Below are 18,140 nucleotides of genomic sequence, written 5' to 3'. Positions count from 1 at the left end.
ACCTATTATGTCCATTCAAACTTTTGAAGCTCTAACTGACAACTGAAGGGCGCCATTCGAAATGCAAGACCTTAGAGTCAGGGTTCCTTTTTTTTTTTTTTTAACATCTTTATTGGAGTACAATTGCTTTACAATGGTGTGTTAGTTTCTGCTGTATAACAAAGTGAATCAGTTATACGTATACATATATCCTCATATCCCCTCCCTCTTGCATCTCCCTCCCACCCTCCCTATCCTACCCCTCTAGGTGTTCGCAAAGCACTGAGCTGATCTCCCTGTGCTATGCGGCTGCTTCCCACTAGCTATCTATTTTACATTTGGTAGTGTATATATGTCAATGTTACTCTCTCACTTCGTCCAGCTTATCCTTCCCCCTCCCTGTGTCAAGTCCATTCTCTGTGTCTGTATCTTTATTCCTGTCCTGCCTCTAGGTTCTTCAGAACCATGTTTTTTTTTCTTCTTAGATTCCATATATATGTGTTAGCATACGGTATTTGTTTTTCTCTTTCTGACCTACTTCACTCTGTATGACAGGCTCTAGGTCCATCCACCTCACTAGAAATAACTCAATTTCGTTTCTTTTTATGGCTGAGTAATATTCCATTGTATATATGTGCCACATCTTCTTTATCCATTCATCTGTCGATGGACACTTAGGTTGCTTCCATGTCCTGGCTATTGTAAATAGAGCTGCAATGAACATTGTGGTACATGACTCTTGAATCAGAGGTTCTTAAGTTGAGATCCAGGATCGCTCCCTGAAGTTCAATGTAAAGTTGGGTGTGTTTGTAAATTTTTCTGTGGAGCAGTCACATTCTCAAAGAAGTCCATCACCCCCAAAAGGTAAGAATATCCACAGGCTGACTCAATGCTATGAACCATCAGTTGGTTATTGACCTTTGGCAAGTTCTTTAGTTTCCATGTGCAAACTTATTATCCACATGGGGATGACAGCAATGATACAATTTCAATAAAACAAAAAAACTTTGATTCAAATATAATACAGATGTCCTAGGGAAGGGCACACTGGGTGGCCTTCAACATAGGTGGCAAATTCTTCCAAAAGAGCCCACATGGACAGTTCATTGTGGTAGCTATTTAGTAGGGAATACAAACACTTGTCTCTGTTCATTTCAACTCACATCTCAGAAGGCAATTCTGTGGACTTGCCTGAATTCTGCCTGCAGGGAGAACTGACTATTCTCTCAAATCTGTCCCCACTGCTTCTTGTACAGTCTCCTACAACCTCTATATTTTACTTGATTACATGTCTTTCTCTCTCTTCCAAATTTCATCACCCACCATGTCCTAGTGATTTCGGTATTAAGAAAAATGGAATCTTAGCACATAAATTTAAAAAAATATTTGTTAAGTGCATGTATGAATGAATGGATGAATGACAAACATGAGTTGTCTAAGGACTAGAAGTCTCATTAAACCTGCTTAGAAGTGTACCAACCAGGAGGCTGAAAACCACAAACACCCTTCTGGCTGGCCCTGCCTTCCCTCCACCAAGCATGGAGCCTGACCAGAGAAACAAGCTACACAGGAAAACAGTCTCATGTGTATTCCCAGAGCACTCTTTCCTTAAAGAATCTCCAGAATGAAACGCAGGTGCCTGGTGGCTGCTGAGCACTACTATTTTGAAAGTAGATCCTCACTTCTGATGTAATCTTTTACTTGAGAAATTTTTGCATGTTGTTCCTGGACAATGGGATATCCATTTGGTATGACAGAAGAAGCAACCTGAAAACTCCTTGTTTCCAGGTTGGGGTTTGCTGCTGAGCTTGGCCACTCAGGAGAGTCAACAACCTTGTCAGGCAGCTGCCTGTTGGCAGGATCGTTTTCACATTTATTATACTGGAATCATCCTGGCGCTTATGGAAAGGACAAGCGACTGAAAAATGGAGTGTAGACTCCCAAACAGAAACAGTGCATCTTCCAGTTGCTTAGACTAAAATACCTTGGAGTCATCCTCGACTCCTCCCTTTATCTAACAGTCCGCATCCGACCCATTAGCAAATCCTGACAATCTTCAAACTATGCCCAGAAGTTAACCACTTCGGGCCACCTTGACCACTTCCACCCTAGCAGAAGACATTATCATCTCCATCTGTATTGAGATACCCTCCTAACCATCTCCCATCTTCAGCCCACATACTCCTACAGTCTATTCTCAACAAATCAGCCAGAATGATCCTTTTCAATCAGTCCATGCCCCATCTCTGCCCCATCAGAGCCAGTTTTTCCCCACCTCACTCAGAGGAAACAGCCAAGTTCTCACAATGGCCACCCAGGCTCTAAATGGTCCACCCCACTTTACCTCTCCAACCTCACCTCCTACAATCTCTGCCTCTTTCCATCCACTCCAGCCTCAGTGTCCTTGCTAATCCTTGAAGCTCATATATTTCTTTCTCAGATACAAGTGGAATTTTATTTCCTAACAGAATAAGAGAAAAACAGCTGACTTTAGCTTTCTGAGAGCCCCACAGCCTTGGACATTGAGAAGAGTCACAGATCCAGGTTACTCACAGAGCAAGTAAACTTCTTGAAGTTTTATGAAGGCCAGAGATCAAATATCAAATCCATCCTGCCACAGAATTGTGGCTGGGCCTCTGTGTATGAGTTTTGTTGAGAGGGGACCCAACTTGGTTTAGCAAATGGGCATGAGAGCACAGGAGTGAGGAAAAGAGCAATCTTGAATATATCTAATAAACCACAGGCATGAATTTTAACAACCTTTCTGCTAGCAAGTTCTACAAGCTTTCTCATTCCATTTTCTAGCTAATACTTTCCCCCAAAGAGTTTGTTGACTGCCTACTAGGTCCCTAAGCTGCATGCTAGAATTGAACAGTTTGCACTTGGGAAAAGGACCAATGTGGGACTAGAAAGAAACCAAGGGCAGATCAAGTCATCATAGGGATGTTTTATTAATCAAATATATTTACACTTCTTGGCCAATTATCTCTAAATGTGTGCCTGTTTTTCATTTAAACACAATCGAATCCTGGTAGATCCTATCATAAGAGTATAGCTGCATGCATCATCGCATTGGTTCTTTGTGGTTTTTTTAAAATGTGAGTTTAATAAGTTAAAAAAACATAAGCCAGTTGTTTACCATTCTAACTGCAGAATACTTGTTCTTGTCACATCAGTAGTCTTTACAGCAAGGGATCCTCACTACCCACGGTGAGCTTCTCCTCAACCTCTTGACTGACTTATTTAAACTTTCAAACCTCAAAAATCAAGAACAGAAACTGAGCCCTAACTCTAGCCATTTTCTTTGTGGGGAAGTTGAAGAGAGACATATTTCTATTTCAATGGGGAACATTTACAGTAAATTTTAAATTAGCATATGAGGGAAATTTATACAGTGCCTTGATAGCATCTAAATATCACATTTCTATTAGCATATTACAAAGCTGGATGCCCTCCCCTTGATATAACAAATTAAGGGGACATCAGGTTTCCAAACTAATTTTGCTGATCTAAGCCAAAGTTTTCCTCGATATCTGAGTCACCAACTTGGCATTTGCATTCATACCAGGGGAAACCTCTTTCACAGAGTACTTAGAACTTCCCAGGAGAGAAATTTTGCCTGTTTTTTGCTATTTTATTCTCTCCAAGTTGCGAGAAGCTTGAGTATGTGTACTAAATTGTTCAGAGAAAGTGAGTCTACCAGGGTTGATTTTTAGCGTTAGACAACGCTTGAATGGGGATCAACAGGGACAGTAAGCTGGTGGACACTTGGTCTAAAATGGCCGCTCTCCCCAACATGTGGTGATCACCTATCATCTGTGGTGATAGGAGCTTTTAAAAACATGAATGAGTCATGCTATATAAAAATATCTCCAAGTTGTTGAAGTCTATATCAAGATTGTTTTCAGTCAGGAGTGATGTGCCAAGCTTTGGGGAGAAAAGCAGCAACAGGGATGTTTTGCAAGGCAGGAAACAGGAAATACCAACTGGAGCCCACCGTGTTTGACTGACGGGGAAAACACGTTCATCGTTTTGACAACCATTGCGCCTGTTAGAATCCATATTTGGAAAAAAGTAACATAGATTGTAATTTCAAGACCATGGTAAAGAACTGCCCTGTAATTAAGTCAGTTCCTGAAGAAGTTTTGTAAACTTTCTTCTTGAATACCTCTCACAAATAGTCTCATCTAGATTGTTTCTAAGAACTTGAACTGGTTCCTTGAGTACCCCATGCACAGAACTACATTATCTGTGCCTTTGACAAATCAAACCTGTAATGACTCCAGTCTTTCTACCTCAGTGCTTTAAATCAACAGCCTAACCACAGAAGCTCATATTCTTAATGGACACAACTGCATAATTACTCCATTGATGCCTGAAAAGTAACTCACTTAGCATTCAGTCAGAACAAAGAAAGAAAACTAGATTTCACTTAGCCCCATTCAGGATGTGTTTTCACTTGTCAATAGCGTTCAAGCCTAGTTCTTTTTTGGCCAGTGTCCAACGTAACCTGCCTTCCTGCCTGTTGCCATTTGTCCTAATGTGTATCACACACTTGAGAGGATTTTTTTTCTTTTACTGTGGAATTTTAGTTGCATGTTTAGAAAAATAAAACAATACCTGCCAGCAGTGGGATATTTGAAATTCTGCTGTCCAGAAGCACAGATTTAGAGATACAAAATCAGCAACTATAATAACGCATATTTTGAGAATATTTTAGTATTGTTTCCACAAATTCATTTGATCAATAAACTATACTTGTGTTTGTTTATTTTAAAAAGCTCATATGCTTAAAAAGAGTTTGAATAAAGAGATATTTTCCCTTTTAAAAAATTACTGTCGTGTGGTTTTGGAGGGTGAAAATGTAAAGCTGCTAAGATAAGATTAAGTATATAGGAGAAAAGGATAATGATAGTATCTATGTTACAAGGATTAAATTAGATAATCCATGTTGAGCAGTTAGAACAGTGCCTGACAGTGATTGCACAATATAAATTGCTATCATTATTATTATTCCCGACATCTGAGGGAATAAGCTCAGATTTTATTTTTCCATTAAAATATACTCAGCAGATTCTTTTGTAATCCTAAGTACAATGGTAGCATCTCAGTATACAGGGCAGACAATTCAATGGTTTTATGTCTTTGCCCTGTTTTATGGCATATTTTTGTGTTTTTTATCATTTTTCATATTGATTTGATGAAACATCTGACATACATTACTTAAAAGAATAAATCAAATAAATATTTTAAATGTTAAACACAACTGTGGATTACAGGCTAAACATCTGTGGCAAGGCTTCCATAGATAAAGCAATATTCTTTTCAGTTTGGCTCTCTTTGGCCAGTTGTATGTGACAGGTGATTGTCGGGTTTGTAGAATTTAATCTTGAGAAGGCTTGAAATATGTGGCTTTTCCTGGGACTCTGTTGTTATTTTGTGGTAGTTCAGATAAGTGCTAGTGATGGGGAAAGCCTCAAACTCTTGGGTGGATAAGGACCTAAACATCTTGTCACTTCCAAACCTCTTCACCTTGAAAGGAACTTGACAAATGAGTGACATTTCTGAAACCTCCTGTTATCACTTTAAGAAGCATATCTCTTAGTATCTTTCAGGATTTGGTGTCAGGAATTGGTAAAGGCTATGGGGAATAAAATTAAATTCACGTCAAGGAAGGAAAATTGAAACCAACTTTTTTGAAAATGTGTTTATTTAGTTTATTTGTTGTTCCTGGCCTGGTTTCTGTAGACATATGTAGCCTTAATATGAGGATGATGGATTTGCTTCTCAACACAGGCTCCTGGGCCTGCTCGGAGGACCCATGACCCCATGCTGCTCTGGAAATGCCCTGCTTTGTGAGATGTGCCACGTTTCCCATTTTAAACGACTCAACAGCCACTTGCATTTGATTTTTAAAATTGGTGCAAAACAAATAACAGTAATGATGCTACTTCTACTATGAAAAGCAACGAAACATCAGTTTCTTAAATGCACAACTCAGAGCCAATTATTAGCAATTAGTTCTGCAATGATGTGCCAGGCACCTGGGGCCTTGGAGGCGGTGCCACTGAAGAGGAAGATCCTCCAGCTTGAGCGCATAAAGAGCTTGACAGTGAGGTTCAAAAACAAACTTAACCAAACAACTGCTACCTTTCAACCAGCAGTGAATATCTACCCTGATGGTGCTCTCTGAAACCTCTCAGAGCACCACAGCCCACACACTGGGGACGAGGGCTGCATTGCCAAGGCTTGACACTCACAAGGCCACTCAGACCCACACAGGGTCTGCAGAGCTCCTGCCCTGAGTAACTCCGGCCCTGTCCCCATTTGTTACCTTATCACTGGAATAGGGTCATAAAAATCTTAAGACCCAGACCCCAATCCTGGTATCTTGAGATTGTTGCTAAGAACCAACAGTGGGGCTGATCAGCCAAAGACGTCCAAGTTGTGTATCTTAATTTGTTTTGAAATTTGCTACCTTCTGGTCCCCAGCTGAGTTTATATCTCTCTGATTCTCCCAGTTGTAGCAATCTCTGTAACTTCACTGAGACAATGGTCTAAAGGCCTAAAAGGCCCATGCTATTAGCCAGACGCTTAGGAGGAGAATATTATTTTCTCGCCAATTAAGTAAAACTCCTTACGGTGAACATCTAAAATGGGGTCTTTATACAAAATAAGAGTTCAATAAATACTTGATGAATAAATGAAACAATGAACCAATCAACTGACAAAAAAAATTTGATGAGTTGGTAAATGTTAGTAAATCTTTGTTTATCTCGACTAGAATGAACTTTTCCCAAAGTACGATCCAATAAATTGTAAGCCCTGTGAGGACACTAGTGTACCATAAACCTTCTCTATTATACACAGTTTTCCCCCATAAGGCTATACTTGAATGGACGTTCAATAAATATTTACTAATTGAATCAAATTATATAAATTACACAAGATTGAGTTTTATAGTTTTAACTATCCACACAACTCTATAAAAGCATATCTCTTCCAAAAAAAAGTCATTTTTAAAGACAAAGACAACCAAAACGCAAAGCTTATCTTAAAATAATTTACGCACATTTCCTGGGAAAAATATTCAGCTTTACCTAAAGTTACTGAGATTTTTCTAGAGATGTGATGTCTGCACACCCACCTGGAATCACCCCCATTAGCTTAGGCTCTTAGCTAGACAAACTGGCATGTGTTAGGATGCATGTCTTATTGTGGGGAAAAAAAAAAAAAAATTCAGTCCCTATTGATAGAAAGGGGCAAAAAACGATTGCTCCGAAAGCCAAACACGGATTCAGCTCTTACAGGCTCCCTTTCTCATCTTAGATATCCTCCCCTCTCCTCAGTGACTCAGAGTTTTTCTTTTTTTCTTTTTACACCATGATTAATTAGGAAGTTGCTAATAAAGAAATCTGACAGATCTTGATGACTGCAGTGTTTACCACCCATTTGCAGTGTCCCTAGGAAATACCTGTCAATTTTAAATAGAAAAGGCTAAAGCAATTGTTGGGAGGTTTTAAGGAGAACTGCCCCCCACCCCCAGCTTCAATTAAGAGCATTTGGGACCCAAGCGATGGCGGTACCCGCTTCAGGGCTCCAAGTCAATTGGCAGGTATAGGCCTATCTTACCCGTAGACTGATGGCCAAGGCCAGTCTGCTAGAAGTCAGCAATGGCTCAGCAATGTGAAAATTTTGAATGTCCCCAATTTTCTATTTGTTCAGTAGCAAATATTTTCAGACCAAATTTGGTAGAAAAGACATGCTAAAAGTTGCCCTTACTAATAAAGGAGAAAAAGAGACTTAAATGAGCAGAAGGCTAGAAGAACCTTTCAGTATACAGGTTACCGCCATATTAAGTGGGACTTTGGGATCAGCTGGCAAAGCCACTAGAGTGGTAGAGACCATTGTTATGGAGACTCTGCCCAGGCGGGGTGTCAAGGTTGGAGTGAAGGCTTCTCATACTCGCGTGGGAGCTCATGAGCACAGGGTGGGATGCACTGTGTAAAACTGTGAAATGAGGCAAAAGGCAGAACTGGGTTTTCTCACTGAAAACAGTATTAGAAACATACAGATGAGTCCCTTATCATTTTGAAAAAGTACAACCAAATGTTTCAACTTGAATAAATGGAGCAGTTTGCTCATCTGTATAGCCGGTCTGTCACTTTCTTGCAGATTTTGGGTTAATATGGCTACATATTCTCTCCACCCTTCCCAATGGCTCACACTTTTGTCAAACGTCTCTATCACTTAGGGCAAGAAACTATAAAAGCACAACACATTCCAATCTACCAAAGAAAATATTTTCCATCAGAAACAGTTACACAGCAGCACAGATTGCTTACTACTTCCATGACAAGGAGACAGCAAGAAATGGGGGAAAATCAGAACGACTTCAGATTGGGCAACGGAGGTCAGAATTAGCCAAATTCCTCGGTGAGACATTATTTTGAGACATATATCAATAAGTTACAAACACAATTAGTGAGGCCCCGTTTCACTCCATTTTAAATGTGGCAGATGGGTGCTAAGGGATGAGGGAGTGAAATGGAAAGAAGAGGAAGATTTCTGAGGACAAAATACATGATGGTAGATTAAACCAAACCACAGCTATCCTTGCCTTTCAGTGGCCAGTTCTGTTATGTGTCTCACATTTTTGCTAAGAGAAGACAATGGCAAGGCTAAAAAGACAAGGAGTTCCTTAACGGGCTGTGTCCTGCTATCAGGTGACCAAGAGATCTACAAACAAGAGATGGCTGCTGGTAAGTACTCTAAACTGTTCAGATTTACACCGGCCATCAAGGTAGACTCGGTCTTCGTGATGCTGCTGGGAGTTAATGGCTAATATGCAAGAGCCGTCAGTTCTTCCTGATGTGGGATTATTGTGTGGAATGCGACACAATTTGAGCACCATTGCTAAATTGCCCAAAGGGTAGCTGAAGTGACACCCATTTTCCTGGCACTCAATCAAAGATCAGTGAAACTGTGTACATACTCCTTTCTCTTTCAGTGGATCAGTGTTGAAAGAAGATTATCAAGGGCCGGAGGGGATGAGAAGGGAACTCCTCTTGAAAAAATTAGCTGTTCAGGGCGATCTTTTCTAACCACAACCCTCTCCGTGGCTCCTCCTCTCAAGGTTTCCTTGTCTGGGCTATTTTCACCTATTTTTTGCAGAAATGCCCCACACTCAGGAGGGCCTCCCAGGCTTCCCCTGGAGGTACGAGGAAGGAAGATGAAAGTGCCTAGAATGGTCTTGACAGTGGGGCTTGGCACTGTTTTTGCTCACATATTCAATACTTTCATAGACACAACAAAAAATTACTGGAAGCCTAATACCTTATATTCAGCCTCATACTGAAGAACTTTATTTTCGTGTTTTTTTTTAAGCTAAAATGTTATTGAAAACAAAATTTTCTCACTAGCCGCTTCAGAACAATATACTGTATTATGAAGCTCCGTACATTTTAAATGTTTTTGAAATCTTGACAGGACACTGTTAAGTCCCCATTTCTTTTTCCCCTTGTTTTGAATTTTAAACCATCTTCTTCCACTTCCAGGTTCTTCTGCATCAAGACCGGGCTGCTGGATGGAAGGAGCCGTGAGAAAAGTGCACGAGAAATAATAAGTGTGGAAAACACAGAAATGGAGCACCCGTGGGGCTGAAGATGGCCTGGACTCAGCGAAGGCTCTGGCTCCCGAATCTGTGGTCCCTGCTGGGCAGCCTGAGGCAGGCCAGGCCAAACTGAAACAGCAGGAAGAGGGCTGTACAATGGGTCCCCTTGAATCATGCTACTAAAAAAGGTGCAACGAGAAACAAGTCCCTGTGCATTCTTAGTCACAACTGTGGGCAGAAGAACCCATCCGATTCCTCCCTTTGGTATTAAATAACAGTTTAAAAAAGCTTTTTAGAAACAAAGCAAATACACGGTGGGACTGGAAACGTGAGCCATCCCAGGTTAGTCGTCCACTGAAATGAGTCTCATCCCTAGTCATAAATAAATAATCTCTCTCCTGGTCTGACTTCCACGCCAGGATCAATATCTCTTAACATCTTACTTATTTTATTACTGCTTTTGGTTTTCCGGGACTGATTGAAAGTTGCTCAGAGGAAATCTTTGGTTTTGCTTAAGTGTCCGTGACATTTAATCATGACTTTCCTTGAAGTTTAATTCCAACCAGTCAATCAGTTAATCCACTTCGATTGATTCTGGGCTCTCGGTTATTGGCTTGCACTCATTGGGCATCCGCTGGTGTCGGCTCAGCTGGGTGGCCTGCGTGAAGCTCCTCTCACACCTCTCGCACCTGGTGGAGGCAAGAGAGAAAATTGAGACCAGGGAGCAGGGCCTGCAGGTTGATGGACTTCCTCTCATCCTGCCTAATCAGAACAGACACTCCAAAGTGGCTTCAGATTTTACCGGCTCAAGAGGTTTAATTGGTGGCTCCTTCCAAGGCCTGGATGCCTGTGATGGGACAAAGCCCGGCTGATGCAGAACAGAGGGGTCTGTCAATAGGCAGAGGGAAGGTGATTTCTCCAGAGAGCCCTGTCCTGCTGCAGCTCTGATCACTGTCAGTTCAAATAGATAAAGAACAAAAAGAGATTTTTAGGAGTGAGCCATCAAAGCAGCAGCTTGTCTGCAGTTTTCTGCTCCCTAACCCCAAAGAGAAATTGATGACAAATAGAATTTCACCTGCTGCTAATTTAAAATCGGGACTTCTACTCCCCTCAGCACAGCAGCCAGAGAGCCATCATCTTTGAATTCGGAAACTGGAAGAAGCAGTGCATTAGTTTTCAGTGACTGTGGCGGGTGGGTGTGGGTGACCGCTTTGGGGCAAAAGCTAGAGTATCACAGCTCCACCGAAGTTAGGGTTAAAAAATGTTTGCATTGGGATAGGGGACTCAGAAAAACCCGAAATCAGCCAATGTTTGTGTGCTTCAAATTCACCTCTACAAGGCACAGCAGGAAGAATGTACACGTGGGCCGTAATTAAGGGCTGGTGTGTCTGATAAGGAGAACACTGGCATCGCACTTCAGGAATATCTCCTCCTCTCCTTAACGTAAAAAAAAAGCTAACCTAGAGACCCTGGGCCTAAGCCATCTTCCCTGCAACACACACCGACTAGCTTGATGGCTACACAGCCTTCAACACACACACACACACACGCACACTGCTGCAGCAAGCTGGGCACGGACAGTGGCTTCCCTGTCACTATTCCACTTGTCTGGGCTGCCTGGAGCACTGGCCAAGCACCCATTGGGGCACAGCAGCCCCCTCAGCGCTCCCCCTAATGTCCTCTCCTGAAACCTTAAAAGGAAAAGATACTCAGGAGAGCTGCTGACAGTTGTTCTTCTTTTAAATAATGCAACCTTCGGTCTTAGGTCCCTGCACTAGTAGGGCTGTGGTAAAGCCATCAGAAGAAAATCCACACACGCCCAATCACTTGCCACGTGCCCTGCTACCCGGTAGGCAGCCCTGTATTTTTCCTTTGGAGTAAATTATACAAAGTGCCTTGCCAGGGAAATAATTACCTATAAAAATAAAATACATCTATCCCTACTAGGGAGTCTTGCATATGTTTTATCGTTGGGAGGCTGGAGCTTGACTATCACGCTTGGATTTTTCAGGGCTCCTGCACCAGCTGAATGTGTCACCATGAGGAAGTTGTGTTTCTTCAATTGTCTTTCGGGGGATATTTTTAGCAGCCTGTTCCACTGTTAAAAACTGCACTGTGATCTTGACAAATGTATAATGTCAGCTTTAATGTATCAGACCTATCAGCTCAATGAAAATAACTCAGAAGTATTGATCAGCTAATGATTTTTGGTGTATTCATTAACATCCATGGGCAGCTCATCCCTTCTCCAGAGCTCCTGAAGTGCTGATGACATGCTAGTGAATTGCTGATTGTTTATTAGAAAACTGATTAGTTACTAAATTAGTGTGTCAAAATATACTACCTTTCACTGCTTGACAAACTTTCAAATTATTATATTCCTTTTTTAAAATTCTGAAGCTCTAGAATCAATTTCAAGGAGAGAATAGTTTCAAAAATTGTAAGTTATGACTAGTTACCTAGGTCATGTTTTTGCACCTTTGATCTTGTGTATCAGAATATAAAGAATTCAGAAGTGGGAGGTGTAGTGCTTCACATAAGGCAAATGTGTATGTCTATATGTAATATTAAACACCCAGACTGGGCAGAGACAGTAAGAGGGGAGTTAACATTTTTCTCCTGTGTTTGCCTAACTGCCTCACAGATATTTACACTCATGGAACCATCTGTTGTCATAGTCAGGAAATTTACTAAGTCTATAGGGCTCTCCTGAGATCATCACTGAAAAATCATCTCTAGGGCCATCTGCTCACCAAGTGTGAGTAAAAACACATGCAGATGTGTAGAAAATTACCTTAACTTAGATCCTTTTCCTAGGAATTTCCCCTTCTTGAGGAAAGTGGGCTACTAGAAATAATACCTACGTGTGTTGGTAATGATAAGAATGTAATTTGTATAATTAAGGATATAAAGAGAACTTGACGTAAAAATATTTTTAAATAAGGGGAGAGCCTCAGTTTTATGTTCATCATCTTTAATTTCAGCACAAAAATCCCTTCACAAATTATTTTCATGGCTTAATGGAACACATCAGAAGGACAGACTCAATGCAAATGCTTAGGTTCTGGCGGGTCAGAGTTGGACTTCAGCTGTGTTGGCACGGAATTAACCCTGAACTACAATCCCAGCCAAGTGACTGGTCATGGGCACCTCCAGGCCTGGATTTCATGCGGTTTAGCAGAATAAGAAAGAAAGAAAGATGCAGGTAATGATCCAGGAGACTAAAACTGCTCCGGCACACAGGGTCTTCCCCTCAGTGCTGACGCCACAGCCTTTAAGGAAACATTGCAGGAACAGTGAAGTGGAAAGCCATCCAAATATTTCAGCAAAGAGAAATTCCCCAACTTTCTGCCAGTGTGGGCATCTTAATGAGACTTGAGTTCCTTTTAGATTTGAGATCATCCTTTACTTAATGTGATAGTCAACTGGCTTATAGGTACAGAGGGAGCTTAACAATCGTCATCTGAAACTGACAGATGTGCAAAACGATGTCAAGTTCTGTTCACAGAAAACCTACAGGAAGCTTTCTTTCTGGTCCTCTATGGCCTGTCACCAAATATTTCCCGAATGAAACCAAATTGCTTCGTACGTATGATGTGCTTAATGCATTTTACTGATGTGTTTTTTTGGTTTGCTTTGATTTTGCCTAGATCTTGCTAAAATATCAGATGCTCTTTGGAATATCCTTTGATTATTTTTTATACTGAGCCAAACTGTCTTCACTTAAGGCACAAACTTAGTGGTATTTCCCCTGCTTCTAATGAAGACGAAGAAAAGAAACTCTCCTATGGAAAGTCCTGGTCTTCCCAGGCGCAAAGGCCAGGCATCAAGCAGCTCACATGGATCCTGGGCAGAGCAGCCTCTCTGAGATGTTGAGAGATTATGTTTAGTAACAGAGAAGGAGAAAGGGTTCTCACTGTAAAGAGTAAGTTTGAGACTGACAACCTCCTTCCTTCCCTCCTTCCTTCTTTTCTCTTTTCGATAAAGTGCTTGGCAATTGCTGTGAGATGAAATGATGTCTTGATTTTGTTCCTTGTTCTCCACGACTTCCAGCCTCACAGTACAAACGGAAAGTACAAACTTCAATATGATCCTTTGATATGTGCTTTTCCTATGATCTCCTTCACCTTATAAATTCTGCATCCACAGCCTAGGTTAGCTGCTGACAAGCCCATGATCTACCTAGAGCATGGGGTATGGAGTCTTTCAGTGGCATTTCAGCCAATCAGATTGTGAGACAAAGCCTGGAGTGAAACTCTCATCTCTTACTGCCAAATCTTCTCCAGGCTTCTTGTATGGCAATAATCTTGATCTGCCCTGAAAAATCACTTTTCAGCAGAAGATTTTAGAAGCTAGAAAAGGCTTTCCCCTGTTGTGGCCTGGCACCTAACAATCTTGCAAAGGCCTCCCAGGCCCTGGGTGGGTAGGACAATTTGGGGACTGAGCCATTTGGGGCATGGGTTGTGTATCTTTACAAGATTCTTTTCTTTCTTTGCAACATTGTTTCAGCCAATACCCATTAGTTGAAGTAGTAAAATTAACCATTGTGGCAAAATCCATTTTATTGACTAATCTGCAATAAACTTTTTTTGAATGTTTGTTTTATAGGCTTGTAAAAGGATATCCTCATAATATTTACAAATGTCCATGGGATGGATATCCATGAGCTATGGTTGGAAGATTCCCAAAATTCCCTTGGGGTAGTTCAATCCTGAACGATCTGGTTGTATACACTGAAGGATTTAGCTTTCCATTTCCTAGAAGACGTTTAAATCTTGCACTTATAAAATACACGTACACTCAGTTCTCCCCTGGCAATATGTTTAACATTTGATAAATTTAAAAAAACAAACTCTACAGCATATGGCTATCCTAATATGAGAAGAAGCAGGAGGAACTAAAACAGGCACAGTGAATCTAATCCAACCAAGTCTGGTGTTTCCTTTTTTGTTTTTCCAGATGAAATCAGGTTATGGTCCCCAAAAATACTTTGAGAAAGGAAAAACGTACAAGTACTAAAGCCCTTCAAATATTAATCTGATGAATTAAAATTAAGTTAAAATGGCACCTCTATTGGAAACAGGACAAAAACAGGATGTTAAAGAAAAAAAAACTGACTGGAGTCAACGAGGTTATACTTAAGTAACAACTGAACATTAATAGAAATCTATTTCCCATGCTGACCCTGAAACCTCTTCAATTAATTACTAAAATCTATTTACACAGCAACAAGATAAAAATCAATCTGATTCCTGGTACTGTATCCATCTGGCTACCCTCTCTAATGTAAGGGGCCAGGAGGATTGTCAGTCCTCCTGCGTCTCTGCTTTTGAAGAGCTCTCTTGCTCAAAGGCACAGGGAATGTGCCACTGTCATCTTCTACATCTAGAACAGTGGTGAAACCAGAATCTGTGAACCCCCGAGGGCCTAGGGGAAATGACAAAGCCCACTGTGCAGACACAGACACCTGCCATAGGGAACTCGAGGACTGTGCTAACCTACCCGGCCCTTAAGGGTAGATTTAAAAAAAGGGCCCCCTGGGGCTATGGCAGCCCCAGAGGGCACAGCTTGGCTGGCGTAGTGCAGGTTGGATTTTTAGACCCCATCCAGTGCCCTCAGCCAGATGCCTTTATGCAGTTAATAAGCCCCACCTGTGTACACAGACAAAAATTAAAACTTTTCACAATTAATATCATAAATTAAACCTCAATGGAAAACAGTTAAGAATAACGAATAAAGGTAACTAATTCATGGGGAGGTGGGTAAAGATGACAGCCTTTTATGAGCCTCTCCCTCTCCTGGCAGACACCAAGGCAGGCAGGACCCAGACCAGCAGGACTCTGCCACCCCAAGCTGAGCCCCGTCTCAGGCCGAGCACCATGGCAACTGCATGCTACGCCAGCAGGTCCAGAGGGAAAAGCATGGGTAATGAGACTCTGGGAAGACTCCTTGGCCGAGACCAAGAAAGGGGATTCACCTCCTACTGCCTGAATCATTTCCTTTCTTGCTTGATCTTGTCCTACAGAAGGTAAATAGGCTGTTCATCCACGCCCTTTTCATGTTCCTCCTTCATCAAGGAAAGTCATTATGGCAAATGAGGAAAGAGAGATATAAGAGAGTTGAACAAAAAAGAGTCTATCACACAGACAGTAAAATCTGCTCTGAGATGACCAACCACTCACCCAAGCTGGCTCACCCTCCTAAGCCTTTCCATGTCCCACATGGGCTACCAGAAAGCCTCCTTTCCTTTGTATGTCTGGAAAACTCCTACTCATCATTCAAAACACATCTTAAACATCATCTTCTCCAGATAGCACTGATTACTCCACTTTCGTGCTACCCTGAAACACTGTATATACATGCCTTATTGTTTTTCACTTTTGCACCCTTCACCCTAGGTGGTAATACTTGCTTATTAATTGGGCTTCCCCATAAACTATGAGGTCTTCAAAGACTAGGGAGCTGAGTTTCATTCACCTTTATATCTCTTGTGCCTAGCAGGGTGCCTAGTACAAAAGAAGGTGTTCAATAAATATTTGCTGAATGAATGAACACATATATACATGAATGAATGAATGAGTGAGCGAGTGAATGAAGAGACCATCTTGCAGGATTCAGATATCCACCGTTTTCATGACTGTGCTATATCCAGAAACATAGTCTCTCGCTCAGGTGCCCTTACCTTGCCAAAGCCCTTGGAATTCCGTTCTCTTTCCACATTCCCTGAATCCTCAAGGACTCAGATATGCCCTATGTTTGGTTTGGTTTTTCTTTTTTGCATTAACATGATAAGTCTGAGATCCAAAGGGCATGCTGAAAAGCTACCAATTGGCTGCTATAATAGATTCAAACCCCCTTAACAAATATAAAAGAGGAGGAAATCGTTCATCAGAATCCTAAAGGGTTCAGATTTCCCAAGAGACGATTCATTCAGCTGTCCTCGATTGTGGCCACCTCGCTGATGGTCAGGGGACTTGCTTGCTGATGGCCAGAGATGGTATTCTGCATGCCTCCTAGCTCAAATTCTAGAAGCACAGACCCTCAGAAACCAGAAAGAGTCTTAAAGTTACTTACTCCTACTTCCTGATTTTACTGGTGAGAAAACAGACCACGAAGAACGTCTCACGTCCAAGGTTGCACAGCTCAACCCAGGATCAGTGTATAAATTTCCTGACTTCATTTCCCCAGTATCGACCACTAAACAAGCGGGGCCTTTTGCAGCCTGGACGCTGACTTTCTAAAACAGCGTCCTCCACCAGTTGGCTGAGCCAGGCAGTGCTGGGCCACCTTGTCTGCCGGCTCTCAGGAAAGGCTCAGAGAAAGAAGGGATACGGTGCGAGCCGCTACTTACTTGAAGGGCTTTTCTCCAGTGTGGGTTCGGATGTGGTTGTTGAGCGTGGTGGCCCCAGCAAAGGCACGACCACAGTAGCCACATTTGAAAGGCCGGTCACTGGAGTGAGTGACCACGTGGTTCCTCAGTTCTGAAGGCTGGGAAAAGGACTGGGAGCAGTGGCCGCACTGGTATGGTCTGAAACAAATGAAGACACTGCCTGGTCATTACGTTCTATGTCAGTCAGCAGACGTTAGCATCACGAGGCAAGGGCCAAAACGTTCTGGGGACGTTCTCTCAGTTTCTGTAACAAAGCATAGCACTGGGACTGCTAGGTTCTCATGGCTATACTTGTTGCCACACGAACAAAATTAACAGAGCTGATGAGAGCCGTTCATTCCCCAAAGAATATTCCTTTCCTGTATTAGCCATACCATTTCAAGAACTCCTATTTCTTGTTGTGAGCCCCACCCCCAGGCAAATATTGGAGCATTGAGAGTACAGACTTGATGAAGCACAACAGTACAAGAGAAGATATGTAATTGTCTCTCGTAATTCTGGGGCACTTTAACTTTTCAAAGTGCTTTAACATCAATGATCTAGTTTAATCTTTACAATAATCCTCTCAGGGAAAGCGGATGTTATGATCTCTGCCAGTTCAGAAAAGTGAGGATAAACTGTCCTCAAAGGAAATAAGCTCTTGATGCCAAGGTCACTCTAGGGTGACTCTGGACCTTATTCTAAGTCCCAGGTAAAGATGCAGGCAAGTCAGCAAGCTGCATGTGTGTTTTAATAGATACTAGACTGTCCTGGGGTCTGTCTATAGCACATCCCCAACTTGGGGTTGTGTGATAGTGCACAGGCCAACACAGGCGTGCACCCAGATTTGTTTCTTTGTAAAAGAAATCCTGACTTCTACTTACTCTCTCCCCGCCCCAACCTAAACTCATATTTATCCACTGGGTCTTTTTTTCGTGAACTTCGGCTCCCCAGTTTAATCTGGTAGCAAGCAATGATTTATAGCAGCACAGAAATGACAGGATGTCACTATGCTTGCAGGCGGACTGGGATGCAAAAGCAAATGGAAGGAAGTTGTGACAAATACCTGATAATTAGCAAGATTATCAGAGCGCATTCTTTTCAGCTCATGAGAAAGAAATCAATTTTTGGTTTTCATAAAATAAATTAAAATTCTGTCTTCTCTACAGAAGTTCTTCT

At 41.8% G+C, this 18,140-nt stretch overlaps 1 protein-coding gene across 1 annotated transcript in view; it reads right to left on the bottom strand.

Annotated features, from left to right (window-relative positions):
- Positions 1 to 9,363: 9,363 nt before the first annotated feature.
- PRDM6 (PR/SET domain 6) overlaps positions 9,364 to 18,140 on the bottom strand; it is a 100,684-nt gene continuing 91,907 nt past the window's right edge. The window contains exons 7-8 of the mRNA XM_060146220.1: positions 16,944 to 17,120; positions 9,364 to 10,281 (exon numbers count right to left, since the gene is read on the bottom strand). Coding sequence (XP_060002203.1) covers positions 10,167 to 10,281; positions 16,944 to 17,120 — 292 coding nt within the window. The 3' untranslated portion in view covers positions 9,364 to 10,166. The remainder of the gene's footprint in view (positions 10,282 to 16,943; positions 17,121 to 18,140) is intronic.

This window comes from Lagenorhynchus albirostris, chromosome 3 (assembly GCF_949774975.1).
Source record: "Lagenorhynchus albirostris chromosome 3, mLagAlb1.1, whole genome shotgun sequence".
NCBI lineage: Eukaryota > Metazoa > Chordata > Mammalia > Artiodactyla > Delphinidae > Lagenorhynchus > Lagenorhynchus albirostris.
The sequence above is the reverse complement of the archived record's forward strand: the minus strand, read 5'-3'. Positions and strand labels throughout refer to the sequence as shown.